Source organism: Labrus bergylta, chromosome 9 (genome assembly GCF_963930695.1).
Source record: "Labrus bergylta chromosome 9, fLabBer1.1, whole genome shotgun sequence".
Classification (NCBI taxonomy): Eukaryota; Metazoa; Chordata; class Actinopteri; order Labriformes; family Labridae; genus Labrus; species Labrus bergylta.
In genome coordinates, this window is record NC_089203.1 from 11,448,357 (window position 1) to 11,468,846 (window position 20,490).

Below are 20,490 nucleotides of genomic sequence, written 5' to 3' on the forward strand. Positions count from 1 at the left end.
AAGTTTTTAAACCAGGCGCTCACTTCTTCTTCCCTACTGTATAAAAGTTTGACTCTACAACTCGTGTACTTTAAGATTTTAATATGAAATACACCACTCTTTTGCACCTTTCAAGCCAAGACATTTCAAGTCTTGCCTTTTGAAACCTCTATTTAGTAAGCGAGTACTCCCTTTGACGTCTGTAAACAAAATAGCTTCTTAAACAAAAAGAATGTATTTTTAAAAAGTTACTCCAACAGTTGAAATCAAGGGCAGCTGGTTTGAAGAATCCTGAAGACATGCAGCATGAAGCAGTGATTTCTATGGTACCTTTACTTGAAGAGCACATAACATAACAGAACAATTTGAGACATAACTAAAAAAATGAAAGACCTTTTATAGTAGAAAGACCAAAACTGAAGGCCTGTCAGTATCCCTGTCCTTCATCAGGGAGGTCTCTGACACGAGAGAAAGAAGGAAGAACAAAATGACTAAAGAGGACAAACATCTTGACCTACAGTTTCCCTCCTTACAGACCAAATCTTTACAATGTACGGTATGTGTTCATGGAAACAGCTACAATAAACAAAAACAATCACTGTGGTAAAATGATTGTAACTCTGTTGTAGAAAAAAAAAAAAAGACATTTGAACAAATGGAAATAAAATCAGAACAATAGTCTCAAAGAAATGTTTGGTAAAAATGCACTGAAAGATAGAAAATGATTACTGTAGTGAAAGGACACCACTAAAAGTGATACTGTAGGATGTAACACGCATGAAAGAACATGTGGAAACACTGGTGTTAGTGGCACTGAAACAAAGAAATGAGCGTTAATCTGATTCCTATATGGTGGAACAGTTAACCCCTAAAGGCACAAGGTTTGAATACTACAGAGACCAGGGCTGGCCTGAGGAAATGACAAAACAAAACTTGTGTGTTTTTTTAGACAAAGGGAATTACACAAACACTTTACAGTTCAGTCCAGTCTGTGACACAGGTTTATATCCTGGAATACTTCCTTTAAAGAATCATTCCACTTCCCATGATGGGGGAGGGGGGGGGATTTAACACAGTTAAGCCTGATATACTGAAATAACAATGGACCCCTTTTCTAAATTATAAAAAATATTAAGTTAGGACTTTTCGTCTGTAAATCATAGAGGCATAAATTGAACAATTCCCTATGATTTGAAATATAGAAAACAGTTTTTGGTCATATGTTGGCACAAACATTAGTGTTTTTCTTAACTTCATTCTTAAAAGTGCAGCCATCAAATACCCACACTGTTTCAACCCTGACACACACACACACACACACACACACACACACAGTACTTAAGACTTCATCCCCGCAGTAACAAAAGAGCTCTCCCCTTCTCTCCTCTCCTGACTGACGGAGCCTGAGAGGACTTTCAGTAACTGAGATGCAGACGTGTAGCCTGGTAGTTAGATCGCCTGCCTGAGCCGCTCCATTGGTCACGGTGATACGATCTCCAAAAGGAAATTGGTTCTGAGCAGGGATTGGATTTAGCTAACAGGCTAGCAACACTTCACTTATAAATAAAGATGAGAGGAGGGGCTTGGGAGCAGTCCTCATGACATTTTTCCAATCTGGATCTTCTTCCAGGCCTCTGAAGCCGTGAATATACAGGAGTCGATGATTCCTGCGACTGTGAACGCCCCACCGACGATGGCACAGATCTAAAGAGAACATTTCAATCTGTTAGACTCACTATCGAAAAGCTTGGATGTAGTCTCCTCTGGTTATTAAAATGCTCAATATCAGCTGCTTTTAATAACATGTAATCATAACAATAGATCACACTGACACCTCAGAATGTGCTGGAATCCAGCAAAGAGCGCTGCTGTAGCTTGACTCAGAATCTTAAGCAATGAGTCATAATCACACTCTGAGCTTTGTCATTTCCTACCCATGCCTGAGGCCACGTTAAACCTAAACAACACTAAAGACAAATAATAGTGTAGCTCTTCATTCAGGCAGCCAATTTAACCCTGACCTCATTATCAGTCAGCAGGAAACATTCCTGATGCGGTGTTACACACTGAGCAAAACTTCCTCAAACTACAAGGTCAGGGGGGATCTGAGGCATCAAAAGGTAGAAACTTTTTTTTTTTTTTTTTTTACATTTAAACAAGCGGCAACCTCCACTGTTGAAATATGATGCTGATGCAAAAGTGTGAAATCCTGCAGTTTGTCCGGCCTGTTTTTACAGCAGAAATGAACATGTTTATAACTTGGTTCTAAAAACAGAATTTGTCTGATTAACTTGTGCCTCGATCGGCACAAACTGGGTGGATTCTTTTCAATAACTCATCCGTTTTGTAAAGGATAAAAGAGAGCCATGGACTGGAAATAAAAATGGACAAAGCCTGACTGATGTCATCCATTGGTTACTGAAGGGGGCATTAAAAGTCTGTTGATGGCAGTCACCATGCTGGAAATGCTGCTCAACCTAACTCTCTGTAAACCTAGCGACAGGCTAAGAGCTGGAGGTGAGGCGGGGTTTAAACCTGCTGACAAACAACTACACTGTGCCCACCTGTCAATCAGGTCAGTCATGTGCCTTATTATCAATACCTCATTGATAAAATCAGTGAGTTCTCAAGAAATTCCCCCTCCCCTCTACAGTGTTTACGAATTAAGACATGAGCTATTCAGATACATTTGGTAATTTAACCAGTCTGTACTCATGTTTATTTCTTTTAAAACAGGCTTTTTTGAATGTGTGTGGTTTTGACTTCCAGGGCGTTTGCAAGGAGCCTCAAGTGGACACTTGATGAACTGCAGGTTTTTGAACTTACGCATCAGATTCATTTTTTTTTAACAGTGCAGGTTTCCGCTCAGTTTAAAGCCCATAAAGAGAATTCCCTTACCGTTGTGATGAAGCGGTAGATTGGCTGTCTCCTCTCTGTGTACTTGACTGTGATTGGACTGAGGTCATATCTGAACCAGATGGCCGGGATGATTCTGCCCGTGTGGCTATAAGCGATGTACTCCTGTGGGGGACAGAAATAAAGAGTGAGCTACACATTTTAATGTCTCCAAAGGTTTTGGGTCTTCACTTGGCAAGAACATTTAATTTAATCAAGACTTTGACAGTTTCATCTCATTTTGTTTACTTATCATCTTAAAACAATCTGTAATGTAATCCTTGTTTCCAGTGGTGTTAATGAGTCATCACAAAAATGATTGTGGATAAAGTTACTCAAAAGTCATAAATGACTCATTAAAACTGAATCTTGGCTCAATAAAACGGATTTTCTAAACATGAGGAGGCTAAAATGTGTTGTGAATTATGATGACATGGATATCAGGGAGTTTACATAAATAATATCTCTTCAAAGATCCATCCTAATTCAACCCTTCTAAGTGCTAATTTGATGTTGTTGTTTTCAAACTTAAAAGGGTGTTGCTGTAGTCCAAGCGGTTCTGCAGGCCTCAGCTGGTCCTTTATTTCTGCTTTGGCATGAGACTTCCTATCATCTTGCAAAGGCCCTCATCCTCCTCGGTTCACAGCTGACCTGCACTGTTATTACCCAAACCCAGCTGTCAGTCAACACAATTCTAGGAAGTATTTTATGGTTTGTTGACATCTGGGGAGCGTTTCCAGTCACCAGGGGTGAGCTTTGACTTCCAGGTGAGTGCACACGTTATCACAATACATGCTCTGGCCATATGTTGGGATGGTCACACTTCTTCCATGACAAGGGCCAAAACAACATGACTCAGAGGCATGATCTAACAGGAAAGATAAAAAATGAGGGAGAACAGCACCTTGCTGGCTACTGTGTACTGGTAGGAGAACCTCTGTCTGCCTGATAGGTCTTCATACACTGTTGGGACTATCTTCAGTATGTAGTCGTGTGAAGACAGCGCTGCAAGACATAAAAACGTTATATTAGCACAAAAAAAAAGAGTCCAAAAAAGGATGTATTTCTGTCAGTGACGCAACAGGCTGAAAGGTTTTTCCATTTGAGCAGAGTATCCGCTGTGTGAAGAAAGTTTCCACTTAGTTTGGGTTCAATATGTCCACTAGGTGTCTCATTTCATTGCATCATTCACGGCCAGAGCAAGCTTACATAAATGTGACATGATGTGGTTATGATGAGCACATGTGCAGGGAGAATACTTACGATTGGACGACAGCCTGTCTGCCCCTCCTAAAGCATTAAAGGCTCCTTTAACGTTTTGTACCTGCGTAACAAACAGAAGAAATCTGTGTTTAGACTAAATTCTGCAGATGTTTGACCGGATCTTTTCTTTTTGGTCTGTGAATCCTCACTGTCAGCTTTTCTCCAAAGGCCAGCTTGTGGATGATATGGGTCATGTCAGGGTTAGGAGGCTGCGATGTAGCACCGTGTGTCGACACGTGGAAGTTTCCTGGTACCTGAAAACACACACACACACAAACAAGATCAGTGAATTTTTTTGAGGCACCACACAAGCACCTGCAGCACATATAATTAACTAATGACAACACACACACACACACACACACACACACACACACACACACACAGTTGGTTGGGCACTAAATGACCCTTACCTCCAACTTCAACACGTTTCACACATTACCAAATGTTCCATCAGCGAGGGTGTTAAAGGTGCTGCTCTAGTGGGTTAATCATTCTGAATGAATCGGAAAGTCTGACGCACAAGATGGCGGTAGGACAAAGAGTGCTTCAGAGGGTCCAACCTAAAACTGTCAAATGTAACCCAAGGCGATCCCAGGAGTCTTCCATTTTGTTTAATTAAATTTAGACTGGAGGAGGAAGCAGGTCTACTTCATTCCTCTCGGAAAAGGGTCTCCATCTCCAAGTCAAATAAACAACATGTAGAGCCCGAGAGCTTGTGTCCAACAAAACATCAGACTGCTGTCATGTTGTACTAACTGGCCACAAGAAGTAAACAGACCGGTTTGCCTCTCTCTGAAGGAGATCACCTGTATAAAGCAGGTTACCTCAAAAGGTGTGTGTGTGCGTGTTGTATATCATTTACTGCGTAACGGTTAAGCCCTTACTTTGTTGATGGTGAACACTCCCTCAAAGCGACAGCCATTGTTGTCGTCAATAGGGATCTTCATGGAGTTGTCTATGTGACCGACCTCGTGGCGGCCCATCTCATCCTGGATGTCCAAACCGAGCACTGAGGAAACAAGGAGACAACGAGGAGGATTAAAACGTTTCGTGAAACAAGAAGGAACATGAGCCAAAATAAGTGACAGTGCCTCCTGCTTGATTCAAACAGTTTCTGTGTTCAGTCTCTGTTTTATGAGACGGGTGGTTGATGAATTAATAGACAACCAACAGAAATAATCACAAGCCTAAGTCATAAGTTCACAAAGCTAGAGCTGGAACTGACATTAGTTTTATTATCAATTATTCTATTAATGTATTATATTACTGTTGTATATTGTTGACTACTGGAGAATGACTGAGCAGTTACTAAGACTGAAAAAGATTTTTATTTTGTTGAATGAAAAATATATCAAGATTAAACAATTAAAGTTTCACCAAAGGGATCACAAATCAACAAATAATATCAAAACAAACTAAAGCTATAAATCCTTCAAACTTTTTATTCAGCAATAAACCAGTTATTTTAAGAGGTCTAAACTTCTTGTTTGCAGATCTTTTGAAATATTTATAGACTTCATTCATTGTTTCTCAAATAGACGATGACCAGATTAACAGATAATGAGAAGAGTCTAAGCAGCAGATGTTTTTATAACATTCAAAGAACAACTTTTTCATGAACAGCACAGGAGAGAGAAAGAAGAGAGAAAGTGTCAATATACCCCCAACACAGAGTAAACACAGAAAGGCCAAACAGACCACCTATCCTGCCTGTTGCCCTCTCTGTCTGTGTTTTTCCATCTAGACTTCACAGCCGCCCCCCCCCTCCCCCCTTTTCTCGTCCTGCAGGCCTCTGTGGATTGGCACACTGGCACTGGCCTATTTTCAGAGCCTGCCTGTGCTGGGTGCTTCCATGCAGCAGCAAGAGAGAGAGAGAGAGAGAGAGAGAGAGAGAGAGAGAGAGAGAGAGAGAGAGAGAGAGAGAGAGAGAGAGAGAGAGAGAGAGAGAGAGAGAGAGAGAGAGAGAGAGAGAGAGAGCGAGAGAGCGAGAGAGAGCGAGAGAGAGAGAGAGAGAGAGAGAGAGAGAGAGACTTTTGGGTCTGTGCTAAAACCTCCACAAGCCGTCTGTCTCTGAACTTTGACATTCAAGTCAAGTTCCACCCCCACACGCTCGTCTGTCCACTTCTTTAAATACAGTGCACAAATATAAGCGAAGTTACTTGGTGACCTGTAGTTTCTCCTTTTTAAGACATTTAGACCTGGAAGTGTGTTCATGTTAGCTAGAGTGGCGTGATTATTCTAAGATTATTACAAGCCGGCTCTGCTTTTCCATGCAGTCACAAACTAAGACCTAGCAACCTGTAAAGTTCAACGGAGGGAGACGGTGTGTAAGAGGGCAAATTATTTCTCCCTCCAAGTCAATCTGTAAAGGATGACAACCTGTTTGGAAAACAACCTGATGTACAATGTTAGCCCTCTGGGAGACCGGCTGAGGACCATTTCTGGTCATTACATGCAGCTGCAGTCGTGTGGTTAGACCAACATGCTTGAGCTGGTATTTAAGAGGGCCCCACATGTCTGGAAAAAAAGGTTTAAGTTCGGCAAATAAACAATACCACCATACACACAATCATCAAGAGCTTTAATTGGAAACGGCAGGAGGGGGCCTTTGTTTAGGTATGCGATGAGTGAGCAGTCTATGGTCTAAACACATGGCCGACATGTGTGGGTCTGCGTGCCAAAGAATTTCTCTCCGAAAATCTGGATCGAATTTTTCGCACAGGCGTTTATTAGCTTTGCCATTTTTGGGTATCGCTCGAATCCAATAAATGTAGGTTTTCTGCCTCTGCAATGTGTACATGGATGTGTAATGTGTGTGTGAGTGTGTGTAATTTGTCATTGAGCATAGTTTCTGACAAGAGTCATGAGGAGCAAATAACCAGTGACTCTCAGTCCTGGCAAGCTGCACTCTGGCCTGCCCACTTCTCTGACATCGAAGCAGAATACAAGCCAGCAGAGGCAATGTTATATCAAAGATGGCGGCTGTGTGGAAACACAAGATCAAACAGGGGCGACACAGACTGGAGGCTGGGCATGAAAAAAATCTTGTGTTATCTACAAGCATGCCACAACACAGCCAGGTAAACAAACCATTATGTTGTTCTGAGCTCTCTTCTGTATCTAGGGCATTCTTTATCTTTTGCCAATATGGCGTGAAACATGATAGGGCACAGTAACTCTGATACTGTCTGCTAACAGAAAAAATAAAGGTGAAAGGAGGCTATAAACAATTAGAAAAAAAAGAGAGAAAAATATAAAGACAGTAAGGGTAATGCAGAGAAATGGAGAGTTGTATGTATATGTATATTATGTATATACTCACAATCACAGTGTAAGTTTGGCAAACTGACGTTTAAACTCACATCTATCTTCCCACCACTGTCTTTATCAGGATCATCCACATAAAGTTCATTCACACTGTCATGGGAGGAAAAGAGAAAAAGTTCATTAGAGAAAGAGAAACTGAGAGCAAATGTTAAATGAGAGTGGAACGTTTTTGGGACAAATAATAATTGTTGTCTCCCCTGTTACACAAAGAAATCGGACAACTATTGAAGCAAATGTGTGAGTCTCTGTCAGAGTCATGTCGCTGCCGTCACATGCTCCCCAACCCATCCCTTATTAAACATCCCCAAGACGCTGACGCATACACAAAGCCAATCTCCTCTGTGAAAAGTGACTCCATTCATTGGTTACAACACGGACAGCGCAGAGTACATCATTATTGCCATTCATGATTAAGTCCCTGTCTGGTATACTTCAGACAGCGGGTCCTGTGTGGCAACAAAGGAGCTATCACTAGATTAGCCACAGGATATTACAGACACACAGTTATTCTGAGACGTGCTGCACTGATACCTACATTTCAGTGGCTATGAATCCCGTCAGCTCAGAGAGGAAGAGGAAGAGGATGAAGACGCAGCAGATGATGGAAACTGTGGGCAGAGAGGAAGAAAGTTTGAGTTAAGACTTTATAAAAACTTAAATCCCCGTGGATCTTAGATAAGCCACCATTTCACATTAATCTCTCACATTAAATCAGCTTTTGAAAGGGATGGTGAAAACAAAATGAGCCAGGCTGTTCCAGCCTCTGGGAATGGCTGACCTATGATATTGACTCTAATGAAATCACAGAAGCCATAAAAAACGTCCCTAAATAGCTGTTTTACAAATCCAGCCAGTACGCAGGTCTTTAAAGACCCTCCTTCACTAATTACACATTTAACACCAACATTAGAGAGGTGAGCTCATGCTACGTAAGTCCTTCAAACAGCTCCTTTTAGGTTTCCTCACACACTGACATTCACTGAACCCAGAAATGGCACATATACAAAGAAGCTTTAAGGATTGATGTAACTGCAATAAACCAAATTAGGAGTATTACCTTAAATAGTGACTATTTTTCTGTTCAGTCTTGTTTAAAATACAGTGATTCAACTATGAGTTTCTTCAGTGTCATCAGTCAAAGGATCATTTCAAGCATTGTCATGCGTTTACAAAGACAAATATGGAAGGAACTGATCTGTGTCTGCGCAACTGTGGTCTGTCCAATATGACAAGAGCTTCGGTTAGGATAGGAAGCTCTCACTCAGCAGGTGAGGCCGTGTTTACGTGGCAACAGTCTCCTAGGATCTCACAGTCACATGACCCTGTGGTTAGTAGGGCATCAGGGCCAAACCTGCGGCTGGTGGAGGCTTTTACATAAGGTAATGTTTAACCAACAAACAAAAAGGGAGTGTCATTATGACACATAGGTCATCAATTCAGGTTCATCAAAAGACGTGTACAGTAATTCTTCCCGGGCTTCAAAGAGTGAAATACTGGAAGGGGGATTACTCAGGATCAAAGTAATGGGCTGCGACTGATTTAAACTTTTAAAGCTTTGCAATGGAAACGCTGACTGTTTTACAAAGACATGTGTGTTTTTTATTTAATCCTGAGTTCATCCTACCCGGTGCTTACGTATGCCATAAAAGGGGGTCAAAATGTTTCATGATAATAAATTTGTGACAAAAGGTGTGGATCGATTTACACCATGAATCAGTTGTTGACGTCCAAAACACGCCCTGCATTTACTTAATCGGATGTTCAATTTGTTATTCACTACCAAAGGCTCATTTTCCCCAGCGAAGCAAAAAATATTAGGACAGAAAATCAGGTGAATAAAAGAATCATACCTAATGTTTTAAAGCTAGAAAAGCTACCACTGTGGCCCATGCAGAAGCTGTGTTCACAGTAAATACCGTAAAAATTGAAGCCTAAGGAATGTGGGCCTAAAACAAAATAACAAAAGCAGACAAGGTCAAATATGTGACCTGTGTGTGTGTGTGTGTGTGTGTGTGTGTGTGTGTGTGTGTGTGTGTGTGTGTGTGTGTGTGTGTGTGTGTGTGTGTGTGTGTGTGTGTGTGTGTGTGTGTGTGTGTGTGTGTGTGTGTGTGTGTGTGTGTGTGTGTGTGTGTGTGACTGTTTCTAGTTGCCTCTGAACAACACAAGCCAAAATGAGGAATCAAATGTTTTGGGTAAAGCAATAACAGTCATCTAACATCCAAATCAACCAGATGCCCTCAGCCCCCCGACAGGGGATGGAGACAGGAAGGGTGTCTACTGTGTGCAGGAAGAACCTCCATCCATTTCCTCCTGGATGGAAACTGTGCGTGTATGTTTAGCAAACCCATTCTTTCCCCCGTCCTCCCGGAAGGTGTTTCTAGTGTGTTAAAAACGGTTCACTATTCAGCAACCGCACTGCCTATACCGTCAGTCATCAGCTTGGTTTAGATTTGACGTTTTGTTTAACTAATCAGTCATCAGCTGACAAATGATTAACCAAAACTAGAAAGTGACTGAGGAGCTAAAAATGTATCATCAAGACTTTTGGATTCTATCAAATAGTGAATAATCGATACAATCGCTGATTATACAATGACTTATCCATGACAAACAGGAAAGCACATGACATGACATGACAGGAAAAGCATTCTAGTTTCAACTGATGACTTCTCAGGTGCTCTTGCCGATGACAGAGTATGATCATTTACATTCTTGCCATACTAGTTTTGCTATAACAGGTACGGCCTCCTGTTCAATGACACCTCCATGATGAAGCTCTGACAGGCAGGTACTTGAATTAAAGCGGTCAACTCCTCCCCTAAACTGTTCCTCAATACATCCAACCCTCGAACAGTGTCTGTTACTGCTTCCTAATTACTTCCTATTATAAAACGCTGCACTTGAAAGTCCTATGCTAACTAAGTTATGCTACTCTCTCCTCAATCCTGCTAGGATAAAAACCGTTTAAGTGATTTCAATTTAATCACAGACAGTAAAGACAGTTTGACATGTCAAAATACAAAATGCTACAACATTGAAACATTGAAAATAAGTGTTTATATTCATATCCTATTAAATAAATATATGTCACCTAAGTGTCAAAGTAAAAGGGTCTTCTCCTTTTCATCATCTACCTCCTACCTCTCGGTCACATTTTCAGGAAATTTGGTATTAACTGTCACTGCTACGTGGATGACAGCCATCTGTCTTCAAAGCGTAACTCCGCCCTCCCACCTTCATCCCCCTCCGACTGTCTCCTTGAAGTTAAATCCTGGTTCTCTCGTAACTTTCTCAAACTCAATAGCAACAAAACTGAAGTTCTCCTTGATGGCTCCAAATCCACTCTGACCAAGTCTGACATTTTTTCAATAACAATCGACAACTCCACAGTCCCTTCCCTCCCCCCTCCCAAGTAAAGAGCCTTTGTGTAATCCTCGACAGCACTTTATCCTTTGAAGCTCACATCAATAATATCACTCGGTCACCATATTTCCACGTGTGCAACATCAACCGTCTCCACCTGTCTCTCACATCTAACAGCACCGCCATCCTTGTCAATACCCTGATCACCTCCCGTATAGACTACAGCAACTCTCTCCTCTCTGGTCTACCTCTCAAACTTCTCACTAAACTACTGGTCCAGAACCCCCTCCATAGAACACATCACTCCTGTCCTTCAACAACTCCACCGGCCACCTGTCAAATATCACATTGACAATAAGATTCTACTTCTCACTTTCAAGGCTCTCCATAACCTCGCACATCCGTACCTCTCTGACCTCCTTCACACCCTCTTGGACCCTCCATTCTGCCTCCTTAATGCTCCTCACCACACTTCCTGCCCGCCCCTCATCAATGGGGTCTCGAGCGTTTAGCCGTGCGGCCCCCCCGTCTCTGGAACTCTCTCCCACAAACCATCAACTCTTCCCCCCACCTTCCTATCACAGCTCAAAACAAACCTTTTTAGATGAGCCGATTCCATCTGACCATGCCCTACTTACTACTGCTGTTTGTGTTTATATATAGTTGATAGTGTTCTTGTTTTTATTCACTGTTTTACTGCTGTGTCTGTAAGATGACCTTGAGTGACGTGAAAGGTTATTATTAACATAAAAAGAACATTACTGTTGTTGTGCCTGTATGCTACAGTAAGGCACAACAACAGTAGCGATACGGGGTAAGGGGAATCAGCCATCTGGCACTTCTTAAGATCCTTATAAACTGGTTATGTTTTGTTTGTTACATATCTACAAAAAAAAAAAGTAAAAAAAGACATATTATTACATTTGTATGATTTGATTGTGTGACTGGCTGTACGGTAAGTCTTCAAAGGTCGTTTTGCAGCCTTCTGGTACCTGCCCTGGTGAAGGTAGGTGAAGGTCAAAACAATTGGAGATGGAAGTGGAGGTGGATAGTTTGGGGCTGTTGTCATTAAAGATCTATACTCACTGAAAGCTCCTGTGTAGGTGGGCTGGGTGAGATCTTTTGGCACTTTCCTGTAGATATCAAATCTGAGGAGAGAGAGAGAGAGAGAGGAAGAAGGGAAGCAAAAAAAGGAGGAAGAGGGAAGAGAAAAAAAAAGAAAATGTCAACACTACGTGCTGTGAAAAGAAGCACATTCTGTACTCATAAGGCTCTGCGATATTACAGAAGAGTGGTGGAATGTTAGCTCTGGACCAATGCCATTACACACAACAGGTCCAGACAGCCAGCCAGCCAGCCACACACACACACACAGTACACTCACACACTCTTTACAGGGTTACACCCCTCCCCTTGAATGTGTGCTCTGTAATTCTGACCTGACTCCAACAAGTTCTCTGATGCTTAACATACACACAAAGCCAACACACACACACACACACACACACACACACACACACACACACACACACACACACACACACACACACACACACACACACACACACACACACACACACACACACACACACACACACACACACACACACACACACACACACACACACACACACACACACACACACACACACACACACACACACACACACTTCAACAGAGGTCAGAGAGGAATTTGACTGACAGCAATGATTTAATCGAAATCTAAAAAATGATTGATTCAGAAGTGGAGGATGATCTTTACCACCTGACACAATCAACTCTCTTCTTGTGAAACTTGTGTTTCCTATTTGGGGAGCAGAAAGGGGGAAAATTCTGCTGCTCAACACCAAAACTATTTCAGTTCTTGTGTTTCTTGCATATGTCCTTTTTTGGGGAGTGAAACATTTCTAACCCCATACTGCGCTGACATTGCACAACCCCGCCCACGCATCTCTCCTCTCCTTCCTCATGGTCTTCCAAAACACTCACATTTGTTCTCATTTCTTTCACTGGGAGCTGCCAGTGAAATTAGAACAGCTGATGCAATGCAGGGCGGGGGGGGGAAGAAGTGGGAGGGTGGGTTTCCTATCTGGACCTGCTGTACTACCTGTTTTGCTTCAGCTCCTGCTTTCACAATTTCTTTTTTTATATATCTTCCACACAAAGACCCCCAAAGTCCTAAACATCTCAGCCAGCTTCCCTCAGTCTCGTCCTCTGATCCAGATTCATCTACAACTTCCTGCACCCATGCCCCATTTGTATTAGATCACTGCGTGCTAATAGCAGGCCTGGCAGGATACATAGGGCAGAGAGGGCAGACAGCATGGAGAGGGGCTGGGTGGAGACGCTATGGGAGGGGTCGCTCTGTATGCGGATGAGAATAACTTTGAGAGTTACACACTTCCTGAATGTTATTTCATCAAATCCTCCCATCCTGGCTACAGTGACAGATGAAGCACAGTGATGAACGCCACTGTCATGTGGACATCCTGCCATGCTGGTTTAGTTGATTTCCAGTGAAGAAAAAATATGACCTCTGTTGTTTAGAAAATGTTATCAGCTCTACAGGTTGAAGCTTCTATTTGTTAGTCGAAAAAAGTCAAAAACCATTGAAAAACTTTACCCAATGGCAACTAACATGTACAAAATACCACAGAGAGCAACAGCTGAGCTTGTAACATGTATAGACCTCTAACTAACTCTTTATGATATTTTGTGGCAAGTATATTTAATATGACAATATATTTATAAAACATCTATTTACATTTGTAAATATATTGAGATCACTCTGATATACAGAGTATGTATGAATTCACAGATTCTCATTGTCACAGATATGGAGGATATTCTTTCTGCTGTACGATAACGTTTTGTACGTACCAGTACCAAGTTTGGACACACAACAGTAACAGTTTTATCAATAATACAGTATATTATATTATTATCATTTAGCTACTGTAAGCTGTTTTTAGGGCACACCTACTAATAGAAGGGTTATTCTTTATTTTTGACTATTTTCCACATTTTAGAATAATAGTAGATAAAACAATACAAATAAAACACCTCATTTCACTTTTGTTTTGGAAAGAAATGCATACACATGTAGGCATCAACTTCACTTTTTCTATTTATATACGAAACACATGTCAAACACTAAAGCATAAGCCTTTAGATCAAAATTTCATTAAGATAATATTATGCATTTCAATCCGGTGTGTCCAAACTTTTGACCGGTACTGAGCATGAGCTCTTTTGAGTATATAGTCTGAAACCAGTACATTTTAATACACGTGGATACTGTTTGTATAGATTTATAAACAGTATATAGATTAAATATATGTTTTGACAAGAGCCCAGTACACTGATAATGTGGGGGCAGCTGGTACACCTCTGAGATGTAGTGTTGGAGTCTATATATGAGTACAGGTTATAAATAGTTACAGAAATCGTCACAGGATCACACCTATTTTAGACCTCACAGCCTCCCTCTTCTAAATTCAAATATGATTGAGGAAACAGAATCCCATCGCACTGATCACTGTTTTCTTTCTTCAGAAATACAGGAAGTTATTGCAAACAAAGGCAGGGAGTTTCAATAGGGGGAATATTTGGGCAACAAACATTTGAATCTTACGATCAGGATTCAATTATTTTTAACTTTAAGTATATCTAATCTTTGGTTCGCACTCTATGAGAAAAAAACTGTGATGGGCAATACTATTTTGTAGTATATTGATAATGATATTAAACTAATACAGAAAAACAAATGGTAAAGTATCATTTAAAATGTATTATTAAAGGAAGTATGTGTGACTGTTTGAACCAGTAGACACCGCCCTTGAGCACCAGAATTAAACCAAAACAAACTGCTGTTTGACAACACTTCTGCTATTCTGCCTCCTCAGCGGCACGCCTCCACCCCCTCTCCACTCGCGGTCGCACGAAGGAGTTATCAATTACGACGCACTTTAATTAAGCACCATGAAGCTCAAGAGGGAGACAATAATTGTCCTTTACTCGAATGTACCATTTAACAAGTGACGAGTGCAGGTATACATCATACAGCGATCTCTTTCGAGGCTCAGTAGGGGCCATTTGTTATGAAAGACTGGAACATGTGGAAAGCTGGACTTGGAGCCCACTGAGGAACCATGTGACCTGCACCCTTGACTGTCAAGAACGTAATGTTGCCAAACTGTTGGTAGAAACCAGCAATCTGGTCATCATGCAGCCAAGGCTGGTACTTGGTGGTCTGCATTGTAGTGTTAGCAGGCTAATGTTAGCACACTTGAAATAGCTCGTAGCTTCACATTGCACATAAGTTGACACAGAATTAACTTGATCTAAAGGAAGGGAGGAGGCTATGTTATTCTTCTTTTCTCTAGTCCTAGACAAAAACCAGCTTTAAGCACAAGGCCAGTCCATGTAAACATGTCTCCAACAATAACACAGAGCAGTACACTCAGGCTTCTCACTCATTGTAGACAGTCATGACTCAGAGAGACATTTACTGAGGATATAATTAATTTCTGCTGTATTTTAATGTCACACATTCTTTGTAATCCTTATTTTAAGAAAACTGATTTATATTCTGATAATACATTAAAGATCTACCTTGAGAAAAAATACAATTTCGATTAGATTTCGATTAAATCATTGCTGTCAGTCAAATTCCTCTCTGACCTCTGTTGAAGTGTGTGTGTGTGTGTGTGTGTGTGTGTGTGTGTGTGTGTGTGTGTGTGTGTGTGTGTGTGTGTGTGTGTGTGTGTGTGTGTGTGTGTGTGTGTGTGTGTGTGTGTGTGTGTTGGCTTTGTGTGTATGTTAAGCATCAGAGAACTTGATGCTACCTGATGTGTCTTAATGATAAAGCATCAAAATAGACAAGTAGTAGCATTTCTTTTGTCATGATAAATAAAGAGTGTGTGAAATTAAACACACTATTTACTTTGTAACAATTTCAATCTAATTTTCTTGACATTTTTAAAAATTATTGTTACACTTTTTAAAGAATACATTATAAAACTTCAGCTCCTTCTCGTCACACGCAGGTCCTCCTTGATTTGAACCCAGTTTCCCTTCATTAGCTGCACTGAGAACACTTTGTATTCATGAATGTTAATGTTGACTGAGAGTTCACCTCTGGGTCCTTCGCTGATGTTTGTAATTTCCTGAATTACAGTCAGTCCAACATCTCCCTCCGTCACTTCCCACTGCTCAGCGGAGTGTGAAAGGGCTCAGATGTTTTGTGATTAGTGAGGACACGTTGTACCAGCATCTCTGTGTTGACACAGGGACGCTTTTTAAGAAAGGGCCCTTACTAAATGAACCATGTATCTCACAGATGAGTCACAGTGAGTCAGGAGCTGATGACTTTAAATTATTCTGAGAAAAAGCTAACAAAGTTAACGATTTATGTTGCTGATCTCTAATCACAAACTAAATTCAATACTTGTGCTTTCATCTTTCTTTTCATGAGTCATCAGCCTGAAGTGTACGTCAAAAACAGCAAGTCCAGGATAACAGATTCATTGACAGTAAGCATCCTCAAGTTACAGTGATCTTATCATCACATGAACAAACACAATAATTCACCAGGGCCCTGTTTCAGAAAGCGGAATGAGTGAAATTTTGTGTATGTTAAGTCTGAAACGAGGTGAACTCAGAGTTTACAGTTTCAGAAAGGGAGGTCACTCAAATCTAAGAAAGAGGGCTAACTCAAGCCCGTTCAATAAAGAGTCTGAAAAAAGAAAAGACTGTTACTATGGTAATGGTAACAGATGATAAAGAGGTAATAGTATGGTAACATACAGGTTGTATTATCTGTTAGGAATACTACATAAAATGTAGGCTACTATTTTGTCAAACATGGCATGAGCCTCTATATCAATGGGCTGATGGGAGAGCGAGTACATTTTGGTTTGATTTATTTTCCATTTTAAGTCAGTCATGTATCTAAAAAATAATACATTTTAAACTATTCACACTCAGACTAATCTGTGTTTTTGACTGATCAGTTTGTTGAATCATTTGAATCAGAAAATAAGTTTTATAATCTTATATAGTGTATAAAATGATTAAGATCTATACCTTACTAATAGGGAGGTGAAACCATGAACTATTGGTTTCTGATTGTCAATGATCATTTAAGACACTGAACTGAACACATTCACACACTTGACGTAGGTTAAAATGTCTCTAAATAAAACTTTAATAATAATGTCCAGCTTTCTATGTATTAATGCGTCATTGATGTGCTGGTGTAGGATTCATTATATTCAGTGGTGCAATAAACTACAGTGTTCAGGGTATACATGCTAATGTATCACATGGTGTTATAGTCAACTATGTTGTTACACTGTCACACTGGTTTTTGAGAGCGTGAAATCTCAACATAAAGTTGGTAAGTCGAGTAACTTCAAGTTGTTGCATCCCGTGTTTACGATCAGGGCATCGAGTCAGTGAAGCATCTGAACAGGATATGACCACAGCTTACAGTAATAGCATGACACACGCGCTCTCACAGGACTATCAACCACAGGTCACCTGCTGTAGTGGTGCAAACGTGAGTTACAACAGATCCTCTTTGCTGACCAATTCATAGTCATTTAGACACAGATTTGGTCTGTAGGAGGGATGAGGGAAGCTCCAGAGTTAAACATGTAGGTTGTGTGTTATTTAGGACTGCACTGTGATTGTTATCTTTATCAAAGACAATATTTTTGTTTCCAAAAACCATTGTTATCATTTTGTTAATAAAACAAAACAGAAAGTGGCAACACTTTGCCTTCCAGAAGATTGAAAATGAAATGTTTGGGAAGTTTAACCTACAGTATTAAAGACTGAAATTCTATCATAATCTATTCATGTAACTTGTATTTCAATACAATCTAACTCAATACACCTAAATTCAACATTTTCGTCCAAAATCAGCTATAAATAGTTATTACAAGGGATGTGTAAATATATTTTAGAGGATTATCCTGAGCTATATTCACATTTCTTGATGGTTCTCACCTTCCCTGTAACCACTTTCAGGCATTATAGAGTTAAAACCACTGATCAATTAAACAATTAGTTTATAAAAATATTCAAATTGAAAAAATATGAAAAAATGTGTGGCTTGTCAAATAAAAGAGGTTTGTTTGCTTTTAGTCAGTTACTGAATATATTTTTCTTTTGGCCAAACAATATGAGGAATCCTAATATTCCTCTGTTTTTATATTAAAATAATCTGATAGTTGTTTGTTCCTGAAATGTATCATACATTTGTTTTACTTTTTACTTTCACAAAAGAAGCTCCGTATCTGTGAATTATCACTACGTCTCAGTGTAAACATCCTGTGTATTGTTTTGAATAGGGTGTGATCTATTAACAGTCATTGAAGGGAAACTTTCAGCTCTGTGCCTGATGCCTAAGTGTCAGTAGATAAGTTCAGTATCTCAGTAAAGGCTCTGAGGTGTTTTCTGGTACTCCGTATCTGTTAAAGAGCTGGTTGTGTATTGGCGGCTAATGATGCTGAATGTTTAGTGTGTCGGGAAAAGCAATCTTTGTTTTGAAGGTAACACTAAGCAGGGCTGTCAAGTTTGTATGGTAACAACTCAAAAAGGCAATAGAAGAAGCAAAACTGGTATTCCCGGTACTCTGAGGCTACGCGCCGTGGTCACTGTAAAAATGAGTTTCACGTCTCAACTACAAACAAGGATGGGTGATGAAATCTGCGCATGCGCAGATAGGAACCCCAAAACTCTGTGAGCATACCTGAGCATCACTCCAGGGACTCAAGTTCACTCAACAAGAAGTCTACACCCCCTACAACAATGAAACCCATTCACATCAAAATCAGACCCACAAATGTTACAACTTTCACTCATTTGTAACGGATCCTTTACCCACCGTTAGTTTGCTCACAGACAATAAAACACCCCCCCCCTACGCCCCTTCATTTCTGAGTTGAGAGAATGCCCCTTACTCACCTCCTAACATCGAAAGACATGATGTTTGCAGGTTACACAGAGGTATTAGCAGACAAAGCTACAAACAACGGGCAACCACACAGCTCCCTTCAATGCTACCGGTTGTTCATCGGTACCGGGCTGACGTCAGCTTAGGACGCTTTGCAAAAGCTGATTGGTCGAGGGCAACTTCCTGTTAACGCTGATTCTTCTTCCGCCGAGAGCGCCACATCGTTTTTACATCATTATTTTTTTTTTTAAAGCTTTCTGCTAATTTACGATACAAAATGGAAAACTGTTACTCGTATCGTAAAAAGTATTTAAAAAAATAAAATAAATAATGCATAACGGTGATTCGGATAATATTGGGTTGCTTAGTTGGCTAAAATATACATTATTTATTATTTACTGTATTATTTCAATTTTTTGTGCAAAAATAGTTTTTATATTGTGAGTGTTAGATACTACATTCTTTTGTCAGACAGTCCGTGTTTTAGTATGATCATAAAAGTAATTTCCCTGTTTGTTCTTTATGTAGGCTAAATCATGTTCTACCAGCAACTGCAGTCCAAAGTTTTTTGTTACAGAATAGGCTACATTAACACTGCAGAATTGCTACTTTTACCAAATTAAAACTCTGGAAAAGTCTGCCTTCACTGTCGACTTCATACAAAGAGAAGAGTGGCTTTGGGCCATTATTTTGATAAGAAGTGCCTTGTCAATCAGACATAAGGGTAATATGTTATTTTATTTTATTTACGGTACAATTTCAAACAAAACACATACATTTTCTTGGCCTATATCAGAGTGTGTCGAACGTGAACTATCAAGAGTCTAACTACCTAAATTAAGGTGCCAAGAAGTTGTGAGTAACTGCAGTTTATTGTGCCACTGAGACAATTTTTGTTAAAATGAAAAGATAAACAGATAAAACATTATTTGGGAGATAGCATCTCATGACTCCAATGGTTTTATTCTGTAGCTCTTTTGACTTTTCTGGCGTAAACACATTTTATAATTATTTAAACAAGCCAATATTCCAGAGTCTGGAACTTCTTCTAGCCTTAAATCAGCGGTCCATAATCCATGTTTCCTACATGATAAAACTTCCCTTAAGTCGTTATTTGTTTGAGTTCCTGTTGTGGCATGGAAGAGAATGCCTCTGTTTGCCCCTTAACATGGCAACACATCAACTATATGTTCAAAAACCTTTTTAGTCTTGAAAAAAGCCAAATCATTCCGCTACATGGATGACTTGTTATGTGTAAAAGGGTAAGACAAAGCATGCAGTATTGTAAGTTGTAACCGGGCAGAATTTTCAATGATTGGTACCCCAGTTTATTTCCATCAGTATTAACACTTGGGAATGTAAAGGGATTTCATCCTCAGCAGTTATAAATGATCACATATTGTTAATGCATTCTTTACTATTACCATCACATCATCAACAAGAAAAGGAAACCATAACTCCATCATTTAAGGTTTTTTCCCATGGACATATTAGTGGTCTCCCTGCACATCCACAAGCATGAAACAAAACCTTAAATCTTACATAACTTGTCTGTTTGAGAGACAAAGATTTCAGGCAGACAGACTCTGTGTTTTCCCACCGCTGGCTCAGCTGTTGCCTATAGCGACAATGACAGTAAACAGGCAGAGATGACAGCAAGTGACAGCGGTATAGTGACCACAGGAAATGCCTTTTTG

At 40.2% G+C, this 20,490-nt stretch overlaps 1 protein-coding gene across 2 annotated transcripts; it reads right to left on the bottom strand.

Moving 5' to 3' along the window:
• Positions 1–64: 64 nt before the first annotated feature.
• ergic1 (endoplasmic reticulum-golgi intermediate compartment 1) lies at positions 65–18,948 on the bottom strand. 2 transcript variants are annotated; one of them, XM_020639393.3, is made up of 10 exons: positions 18,805–18,948; positions 11,917–11,978; positions 8,003–8,075; positions 7,463–7,557; positions 5,025–5,149; positions 4,287–4,391; positions 4,138–4,198; positions 3,779–3,879; positions 2,878–3,000; positions 65–1,683 (listed from the first exon to the last, which is right to left on the bottom strand). In XM_020639393.3, the coding sequence occupies exons 1-10, from the start codon at positions 18,822–18,824 to the stop codon at positions 1,576–1,578; spliced, it is 873 nt and encodes a 290-aa protein (XP_020495049.1). In that variant the 5' UTR covers positions 18,825–18,948; the 3' UTR covers positions 65–1,575. The 2 variants fall into 2 exon arrangements, with proteins under 2 accessions (XP_020495049.1, XP_065814781.1); XM_065958709.1 differs by lacking the exons at positions 11,917–11,978; positions 18,805–18,948 and adding an exon at positions 11,752–11,910.
• Positions 18,949–20,490: the final 1,542 nt, after the last annotated feature.

Bases quoted from the DNA above. Each gene is read 5' to 3' on its own strand.
- ergic1 (XM_065958709.1), bottom strand. From the start codon at position 11,899: ATGACAACAGCCCCAAACTATCCACCTCCACTTCCATCTCCAATTGTT. The intron at 7,558-8,002 runs GTAGGTATCAGT...CTCCCATGACAG, and splicing joins GGATTCATAGCCACTGAAAT to TGTGAATGAACTTTATGTGG. The intron at 5,150-7,462 runs GTGAGTATATAC...TTGTTTCCTCAG, and splicing joins GCCAAACTTACACTGTGATT to TGCTCGGTTTGGACATCCAG.